At 48.4% G+C, this 9,896-nt stretch overlaps 2 protein-coding genes across 3 annotated transcripts in view; one reads left to right on the plus strand and one right to left on the minus strand.

Annotated features, from left to right (window-relative positions):
- Positions 1 to 22: 22 nt before the first annotated feature.
- Positions 23 to 4,790, minus strand: LOC112072571 (tomoregulin-2-like). The gene is made up of 7 exons (XM_024139962.2): positions 4,727 to 4,790; positions 2,451 to 2,542; positions 1,523 to 1,655; positions 1,391 to 1,438; positions 1,209 to 1,302; positions 750 to 898; positions 23 to 589 (listed from the first exon to the last, which is right to left on the minus strand). The coding sequence occupies exons 1-7, from the start codon at positions 4,788 to 4,790 to the stop codon at positions 237 to 239; spliced, it is 933 nt and encodes a 310-aa protein (XP_023995730.2). The 3' UTR covers positions 23 to 236.
- A 1,093-nt stretch (positions 4,791 to 5,883) lies between these two features.
- Positions 5,884 to 9,896, plus strand: part of LOC112072568 (disabled homolog 2-interacting protein-like) — a 38,017-nt gene continuing 34,004 nt past the window's right edge. For both annotated transcript variants that reach the window (XM_024139959.2, XM_024139960.2), the window contains exons 1-4: positions 5,884 to 6,226; positions 6,496 to 6,732; positions 7,002 to 7,203; positions 8,329 to 8,525. In XM_024139959.2, the coding sequence (XP_023995727.1) occupies positions 6,042 to 6,226; positions 6,496 to 6,732; positions 7,002 to 7,203; positions 8,329 to 8,525 (821 nt within the window). In that variant the 5' untranslated portion in view covers positions 5,884 to 6,041. The remainder of the gene's footprint in view (positions 6,227 to 6,495; positions 6,733 to 7,001; positions 7,204 to 8,328; positions 8,526 to 9,896) is intronic.

Here is a 9,896-nt window from a genome sequence, read left to right on the forward strand (position 1 = left end):
CAAAACAACAAACCAACAACAGCAGCATTAAAAACAGTCAAACAACAACAACAGTCAAAACAACAACACCAACAACAGCAGCATTAAAAACAGTCAAACAACAACAACAGTCAAAACAACAATAACAGTCAAAACAACAACACCAACAACAGCAGCATTAAAAACAGTCAAAACAACAAGAACAACAGTCAAAACAACAACATCAACAACAACAGGCAGAGCAGAATCCAAAKAAATTAGAGAGTTGTGTCACAAAGCGGGATGGTCAACTTTGATGAGCAATCTAAACAGTGTGTGTAAGTGTGTGTGTGTAAGTGTGTGTGTACTGACCTTGTGACACACAGCACCACCAGGGTGATAATGGTGATCTGCAGCRCTCCGATGACGGAGGCRATGAGAACATAGCGGGTCTTTCCAGAACCAGGAACCACAAACAGAACGTTGTAGTCCTTCTGCTCACACTGGGGCCCGCTGAACCCTGCATGGCAGCTACAGGAGGGCGGGCCCAGGTTGTCAGGGTATTGACAGTCTCCATGGAGACAGTAGTTCCTGTAGCGGGAAGGACAGGGGATGTACACGCCCCCCTCCCCTGAGAAGAGAGCACAACTGATATTTCACACAATGACATGTGTAGCTTGTCTTTACTTATAAAACATTACTTTTCTACATTTTGTGGTTCTAACTTGTGTGTGTGTGTGTTGCGCACACGCGTGTGTGTGTGTGAGGTATGTGTGTGTGTGTTTGTGTACCGTGGCAGTGGCCCAGGTGTGTGACCTCGATCCTCTCCTGTCTCTGACACGAGGCCTCCTTTACCTGACAGGGGTTGTCATAGGAACGGCCGTCCGAAGCACACACAGGGTTGAAACTGATGTGGGAACAGTCGATGTTACACACACACCTAGGGAGAGACGAGACTCAGTACTGTGTGTGTGTGTGTGTGTGTGTATTCATGTTCTTCCTGTATTAATGCACACAGGGTAATTGCTAAGTTCCTACATATTTAATGCTGTCTCACATCCACATTGTCCATTACTGAAATTCTACACCAATCTCTCTCCTCTCCTCCCCCTTCCTCTCCATCCGTTGTCTCCCTCTCTCCCTTCCTGCCTCCTCCCACTTTTTTCCTTTCCTCCTTCCTCTCCCCCTCTGTCCCTCTTCTCCCTCTTCCCCCTCCATCTCCTCTCTCCCTCCTCTCATCCCTCTCTCACCATACATCTTCTGCGTCTTCGTCACACTGCGATCCAAACTGACACATCTCACAGGACGAGTCCCTCTGTCCCACACCAGCCTCTCCAGAACTCTCTAACAGAGAGAGATTGTTGTTGTGTGTGTGTTTGTGGTAACCTGTGTGTGGTCACGTGTGTAAATGCGTGTAGATAATAATTCAGACCTGGGAGAGAAACACCTTCGCCACCATCACCTGATCCTGAACCAGCGTCTGCAAGAGAACATGATATATTCAGATTCAGGTCACATTCCGCAGTAAGACATTCCAGTGGAGGAGACCCCAAACTAGTGGTACCTGTAGGACAAGGGCCCAGAGATGCAGTGTGTATCTCCGTCTGAAGCTGACAGGCTTCCCGTCTCAGAAAACACTCGTTCTGATATCTGTGATTGTTGGAACCACACACCGGGGAATAATCTGCACTACACTGCTACAACTGGAGAGAGGAGAGAGAGAGGAGAAGAGAGAGAGAGAGAGAGAGAGAGAGGAGAAGAGAGAGAGGCAGAGAGAGAGAGAGAGGAGAGAGAGGAGAGGAAGGAGAGAGGAGAGAGAGAGAGAGAGAGAGAGAGAGAGAGAAGAGAGGAGAGGAGAGAGAGAGAGAGAGAGAGAGAGAGAGAGAGAGAGGAGAGAGAGAGAGAGAGAAGAGCCAGAGAGAGAGAGAGAGAGAGAGACAGAGAGAGAGAGAGAGAGAGAGGAGAGAGAGAGACAGAGAGATTTCATTGATATGTTAACTGAACTTATTGATTGTATATCTTCAGCGACCACAAGAATGTTTCATATCTGCTTCTTTTTATGGCACACATTCATGGAGATGTACTGATGTTGCTTACTTTACTGTAGTGTACAAATTGAATGAACACTTGTGTGTGTGTGTGTGTGTGTGTGTGGGTGTGTGTGTGTGTGTGTGTGTGTGTGTGTGTGTGTGTGTGTGTTTGTGTGTGTGTGGTGTGTGTGTGTGTGTGTGTGTGTGTGTGTGGTGTGTGTGTGTGTGTGTGTGTGTGTGTGGTGTGTTGTGTTAAATAGGAGCAATGTTGACTTGTGACTGGTGTTGCAACACAGAGAGGCTTTGTCACTCAGATAGTAAAATAACAAGACGACTCAGAGATGCCTCAAAGGGAAAGAGAGTGAGAGGAAATTAGGGAGAGAAATTAGGGAAGAAGAGACAGGGAGAGAAAGAGAACACAACACAGAGAGAGAATGCTTACCTTAAAGTGCACAGATGCACGGTCATGGCCTCTGCTATCTTTAGACACTTCCCCGTCATACTGACAGGAGTTCTGTGGTCACACTGGAAGACAGAGTCCCTCTCCTCTGAATCTACACAGAGACAGATAGAAAGAGGATCACACATAAGATCCACAATGGCTCTCTGAGGACCCACCATAGATCCAACATGTCTTCCCAGTGGGCCTTGTTTGTGCCTTGTTCACGCTCCACTGGAGCCCAGGGCTGTGGTAACTGCTGCCCGTGTGTGTCTCGCCTACGGTGTGTCCTCTGTAAAACAGACTGGTGGGGCCAGAATAGCAGCACCATTACTGGGGTATTTTTACTTCCCGTTAGTTCTGGCCTCCCTCCTCAAAGAACGGGGGAGCGAGGAGGAGGAGAGGAACACAGGGAGAGTAGGAACGACCACATTTGTGGAAGGACACACAGGGCTGCGAAGAGGGGGAGGAAGAGGACAAGGCAACAAGACTGCGTTTATTGAAGTCCATCTGCAACTGTTGACATTCAACACTTTTACTTAGTCCTTCAGCCCATCTAGCTCACATCTGATGTAGGGTTCAAAAGCTGTGGTTGTGTGCTGATTTTCATTCCTGTCGTCCTGAGCTTGAGTCCAGTAGAAGTGAAGAGGTTCTTCAGTCCATCTCCCCTTGTAGAGGAGAGGTTTCTTCAGTCCATTCTCTCCAGTAGAGGAGAGGTTTTCTTCAGTCCACTCCCCTGTAAGAGGAGAGGTTTTCTTCAGTTCCAACTCCCCTGTAGAGGAGAGGTTTCTTCAGTTCCATCTCCTCAGTTAGAGGAGAGGTTTTCTTCAGATCACATCTACTCCTGTTAGAGGGAAGGTTTCTTCAGTCCATTCTTCCTCAGTAGAGGAGAGGTTTCTTAGTCCATCTCCTAGTAGAGGAGAAGGTTTCTTCCTAGTCCATCTCCTCCTGAGAGGAGAGGTTTCTTTCAGATCCCTCTCTCCTGTAGAGGAGAGGTTTCTCAGTCCATCTCCTCCTGTAGAGGAGAGGTTTCTCTCAGTCCATCTTCCTCAGTAGAGGAGAGGTTTTCTTCAGTCCATCTTCCTCAGTAGAGGAGAGGTTTCTTCAAGTCCATCTCCTCATGTAGAGAGAGTTTCTTCAGTCCATCTCCTCAGTTAGAGGAGAGGTTTTTCAGTCATTCTCCTTCAGTAGAGGAGAGGTTTCTTCAGTCCTCTCCTCCAGTAGAGGAGAGGTTTCTTCAGTCCATCTCCTCAGTAGAGGAGAGGTTTCTTCAGTCCATCTCCTCAGTAGAGGAGAGGTTTCTTCAGTCCACCTCGCTAATCGTTATATCTTATTCAACCTTTAGGAAGCTCCAGAATTTATAAAACATATTTTTTCAACAGAGAGCCATCATGTGGATTAGTGTGTGTGTCTGTTGCCTACTTGCTTACATAGATTGGCGGTTGCAATGGGTTGTTACGTAATTGTGTCCTATAGAGGATCGAGATAGCGATAGAATCAGTCCCATTGCTACCACTGATAATACATGGTAAACCTGATTAAACATTTTATGCACCCCACCACTCCTCAAGTCAGGACAGATCCACCCACCACTCCTCAGTCAGACAGATCCACCCTACCCAACTCTCAGTCAGACAGATCTCACCCCACCCACTCATCAGTCAGACAAATCTCAACCCACCACTGCCTCAGTCAGACAGATCCCACCACCCACATCCTCAGTCAGACAAATCCCACCCAACCCACTCCTCAGTCAGTACAGATCCCACCACTCCACTCCTCAGTCAGACAGATCAGACCCCACCCCACATCCTCAGTCACACAGATCATACCTCACCCACTTAGCCTCAGTCAGACAGATTCTACCCACCACTTCCTCAGTGCGTCCTCCACCGCAACAGCATCCCTCCCATCCTCAGTCAGACAGATCCCCCACTCCTCAGTGAACAGATCCTCCCACTCCCTCAGTCAGACAGATTTCCCTCCCTACTCTCAGTCCAGACAGATCCCTCCACTCCTCAGCTCAGACAGATCCCTTCCCAACTCTCATCAGACCAGACCTCACTTCAGTCAGGCTCCTTCCCATCCTCAGTCAGAACAATCTCCATTAACATTTCACCTTCATGTAATCTATACTGTCCTGCAAGTCAACACGTGTTGTTGTTGTAAGTTTTAGCCAGAGCACGTTCCAGCGGTAGGAGTCTGACAGTGGCTGAGGAAGCGGTGGGAAAAGCTTGGAGCGGGTCTCATCGGTATCCAGCATCACAACGCCATGGCAGCAGAGCCAAAACCGTCAAACCTTGTCCATATCCACGACGCGCGGGCCGGTCTGCGCCTCGTGACGCCCTGCTTCGGAGATGCATCTCACGGGCAAGGAGTTTGGAACACTCTCTCGTGCTTTTGGTCCTGCGGATGGAGGTTCAGCCGAGGGAGAACCACATTTTCCCACACCGAGGAGTCTGCGGGCGGAGTCCCCACGCGGCTAATACAGTCTGATGTTGCCTGCTGCCTGGTTTGAAATGGTCCGCATGCGCTGTGTGTGTGAGTGCAGGGAATGAGTGAGTGAGAGAGAGAGAGAGAGAGAGCAGAGAGACAGAGAGTTTAGACAGAGAGAGAGAGAGCAGTAGAGAGAAGAGAAGAGAGAGAGGAGAGAGAGAGAGCAAGAAGAGAGAGAGAGAGAGAGAAGAGAGAGAGAGAGAGAGAGAGAGAGAGGAGAGAAGAGGAGAGAGAGATGAGAGAATAATAATCCTGAAATGAAAGTCCTGTAATGTGTGGTTGAGCCAGTACTCAGAACTGTTTGGCAGCTAGGTTGTAACTCTTAGATGGTTTCCTCTTGGTGTCAACTGTCATCAGTGGAGAATGTGAATAGGCTAATGCCTGTGATGTCTGCGCGANGAAGTTACTGTCTGACTGTGCTCTCTGGCTCCTGTGTGTAGCTGAGTTGATATGAATAGTTACTGCTGAACTGTGTTCTCTCTCCCTGTGTTGTGCTGAGTTGATGAAGGTTACTCTGACTGTGTCTCTCCTCTCCTGTGTGTAGCTGACGTTTGTGATGAGTGTTAACTGTCTGACTGTGTCTTCTTCTCCCTGTGTTGTAGCTGAGTTGACTGAATGTACTGCTTCTGACTGTGCTCTCATCTCCCTGTGTTGTAAGCTGAGTTGACTGAAATGTTAATGTCTGCACTGTGTCTCTCTCCCGTGTGTTGTAAGCTGACGTTGACTGAAATGTTACTGTTCTTGACTGCTGTCTCTCTCCCCTGTGTTGTAGGCTGAGTTGATGAATTACTGTTGAATGTGTTCTGTCCTTGTTTGACTGACTTACTATGACGTCTGACTTCTCTCTCTCCTAGTGTTGAGTGAGTGTGACATGAATGTTTTTTTTTTTTACTTATTCTGGACGTGCTCTCTTTTCTCTCCCTTGCTTGTTGAAAGGGGATAAGTGACTGAATTTGAATGTTACTGTCTGACTGTGTCTCTCTCTCCCTGTGTTGTAGCTGAGTTGAATGAATGTTACTGTCTGACTGTGTCTCTCTCTCCCTGTGTTGTAGCTGAGTTGAATGAATGTTACTGTCTGACGTGTCTCTCTCTCCCTGTGTTGTAGGTGAGTTGAATGAATGTTACTGTCTGACGTGTCTCTCTCTCCCTGTGTTGTAGGTGAGTTTATCAAGGCGTTGTATGAGTCAGATGAGAACTGTGAGGTGGACCCGTCCAAGTGTTCGTCCAATGACCTGCAGGAGCACCAGAGCAACCTGAAGATGTGCTGTGAGCTGGCCTTCTGCAAGATCATCAACTCCTACTGGTAATTTCTGGGACACCACCCACAATGCATTACCAATAATATGTGTTGTTACCATGTGTTTATAATTTCATACCATAGTGATATGAATGGCCATATGCTTTCAGCGCTTACTGTTAGCTGTTCTATAGTTGCTATGCAGGACCTGTTCAAACAGCAATAAAGTATAGCTCTCTGTAGCTCTCTGTAATATGAGAGTGAAAATAAATAGGTGTGTGGAACGTGCACCTACCTCCATTTTGCTGTTAACACCTCTTTTCCCTCCCCTGCAGTGTGTTTCCACGGGAACTCAAGGAGGTGTTTGCATCGTGGCGACAGGAGTGCAGTAGCCGGGGGCGACCGGACATCAGCGAGCGTCTGATCAGCGCATCTCTGTTCCTGCGTTTCCTGTGTCCGGCCGTTATGTCCCCGTCACTTTTCAACCTGATGCAGGAATACCCTGATGACCGCACCGCACGCACACTCACACTCATCGCCAAGGTCACGCAGAACCTGGCCAATTTCGCCAAGTGAGTGTGTGTGTGGGTTTATGGAGTGTGTGTATTGGTGTTGAGTGCGTGTGTGTGTTTGAAAGAGAGTATGTGTTCTATATACTCAACCTATCTCTTCCTCCCTCCCTCCCTATCTCTCTTGCGCTCTCTTTCTCTCTCTCTCTCCCTCTCTCCCCTTCCCCCTCCATCCATCCCTCCCTATCTCTCTTTCTCTCTCTTTCTCTCTCTTTCTCTCTCTCCCTCCATCCCCTCCCTCCCCCATCCCTCCCTCCCTCCATCTCTCCCAGGTTTGGCAGTAAGGAGGAGTACATGTCCTTTATGAACCAGTTCCTGGAACATGAGTGGACCAACATGCAGCGCTTCCTGCTGGAGATCTCTAACCCAGAGACCATCTCTAACACAGCAGGGTTCGAAGGTTACATAGACCTGGGACGGGAGCTGTCCACCCTGCACAACCTGCTGTCAGAGGTCGTCTCTACCATGGACCAGGTAGGGCTGACCAGGCAATGACAACTAATACAATGGACATAGTAGTCATCACATGAAATATACAGTATACTGTATAGGGACAGGAGCTTTTTCCAAGACTCCAGGTCCCAAGTCTTTCCTGACTATGTTACCTGATTAGGAAAAACTCCAGGTCCCTAGTTGTAACCTCTATAACTAGCCTGGAGTTTTCCCCTGGTCAAGTCATGAAGTCAGCACTGCCCTTCTGCATTTAGTAATGTACTGCGTGCAGTAGCATGTTAACCTAACTAGATTCAATCATGTGTACAGCACGCTATTGCTTACATAATGCAACTACTGCTGTGAGACTGAGTGCTCTATTGGAATGGTCTGAGGAGGGCCTGGGAGGACCTGGGAGGGCCTGGGAGGGCCTGGGAGGACCTGGGAGGGCCTGGGAGGGCCTGGGAGGACCTGGGAGGGCCTGGGAGGGCCTGGGAGGACATAGATGTAAAACACTATGTTTATGTGGGAGGCATCCAAATGGATTTGCAGGGACACCTAGTGCATTAGCCATGGTTCCGCATGGAGAGCCATCCCAGCGTGTTAATTACTAGGTATATTGGGGGCAAAGCCCATAGACTCTGTGTGCTGCATCCCATCCTCACTGAGGACAGCACTCCTGTCACTCCCGTCTATCTCCAACCAAAATCAAGTCCTTCCAGGCTCTGAGGCCGGCCTGTTTCGTTATTCAGACTGAAGGACATAATCAGAGGGAGATTAGCTCTCTGTAATGGGAAAAAGAATACCCCAGCCAGGCTCACTGTCTGATACAGGCACAGAGAGGTCTCTACTGATATCCAAGGTTTAAGTCAGTGCATGTAAAAGTTGCAAAATTGCCACATGAATGCGTAAATGGCTTCAAACAGTAGAGTAGAAAACTGTGAAGGATGCCACGAATACAAAGCTTAACAGTGAACCTAAGTAGGAGGAAGTTTGCCCCAGACAAGGCCAGTCTTGCATCTCCCATACTGCCCGCCCTAATGAGTTATTAGGTTTGGAAAGGATTAAAGTTGATCCTAGAACTCTGTCCAAAGGCCTCAACTTCTACACAGAGCTACCATGACCCCTGACCCCATCTCTGACCTTGAACCCCTCTTTAACCCTCAGAGCTCCGCCTCCAAGCTAGGCCCCCTACCCAGGATCCTCCGGGAGGTGAACACAGCGCTGACCAACCCGTCCAGCATGACCATGAACATGACCGCTCCGTCCTCCTCTGACCGTATGGGGTCACCGCCCAACGCCGGGGCAGGCTGCAGCATCTCCACCGGCCTGCAGAAGATGGTCATCGACAATGACCTTTCAGGGTAAGGACAGGGTTTGGGATAAAAGAAAGGGAATGAGGGTGGGATAAGGGTTAAGAAGAACAAGAACAGATAAGGCTAGGGGTATGGGTAATGACAGGATAAGGGTTAAGAAGAACAAGAACAGATAAGGCTAGGGGTATGGGTAATGACAGGCGCCTTTTTCTTTTTTTTTCTCCTAACCCTTACCCTGTCCTTACCATACCCCTAGCCTTATCTGTTCTTGTTCTCTCCTAACCCTTACCTGTCCTTACCCATACCCCTAGCCTTATCTGTTCTTGTTCCTCCTAACCCTTACCTGTCATTACCCATACCCCTAGCCTTATCTGTTTTGTTCCTTCCTAACCCTTACCCTGTCATTACCCATACCCCTAGCTTATCTGTTTCTTGTTCCTCCTAACCCTTACCCTGTTCATTACCCATACCCCTAGCCTTATCTGTTTTGTTCTCCTAACCCTTACCCTGTCCTTACCATACCCCTAGCCTTATCTGTTCTTGTTCCTCCTAACCCTTACCCTGTCCTTACCATACCCTAGCCTTATCTGTTCTTGTTCCTCCTAACCCTTACCTGTCATTACCCATACCCTAGCCTTATCTGTTCTTGTTCTCCTAACCCCTTTACCCTAGTCATTACCCATACCCTAGCCTTATCTGTTCTTGTTCTCCTAACCTTACCCTGTCCTTACCCATACCCTAGCCTTATCTGTTCTTGTCCTCCTAACCCTTACCCTGTCCTTACCCATACCCCTAGCCCTTATCTTGTTCTTGTTCCTCCTAACCCTTACCCTGTCTTACCCATACCCTAGCCTTATCTGTTCTTGTTCCTCCTAACCCTTACCCTGTCTCTTACCCATACCCTAGCCTTATCTGTTCTTGTTCCTCCTAACCTTACCCTGTCCTTACCCATACCCTAGCCTTATCTGTTCTTGTTCCTCCTAACCTTACCCTGTCTTACCCATACCCCTAGCCTTATCTGTTCTTGTTCTTCCTAACCCTTACCCTGTCCTTACCCATACCCCTAGCCTTATCTGTTCTTGTTCCTCCTAACCCTTACCCTGTCATTACCCATACCCTAGCCTTATCTGTTCTTGTTCCTCCTAACCTTACCTGTCTTACCCATACCCTAGCCTTATCTGTTCTTGTTCCTCCTAACCTTACCCTGTCTTACCCATACCCTAGCCTTATCTGTTCTTGTTCCTCCTAACCTTACCCTGTCATTACCCATACCCCTAGCCTTATCTGTTCTTGTCCTTCCTAACCCTTACCCTGTCCTTACCCATACCCCTAGCCTTATCTGTTCTTGTTCCTCCTAACCCTTACCCTGTCATTACCATACCCCTAGCCTTATCTGTTCTTGTTCTCTCTAACCCTTAT

Source organism: Salvelinus sp. IW2-2015, unplaced genomic scaffold, assembly GCF_002910315.2.
Source record: "Salvelinus sp. IW2-2015 unplaced genomic scaffold, ASM291031v2 Un_scaffold1962, whole genome shotgun sequence".
Lineage (NCBI taxonomy): Eukaryota > Metazoa > Chordata > Actinopteri > Salmoniformes > Salmonidae > Salvelinus > Salvelinus sp. IW2-2015.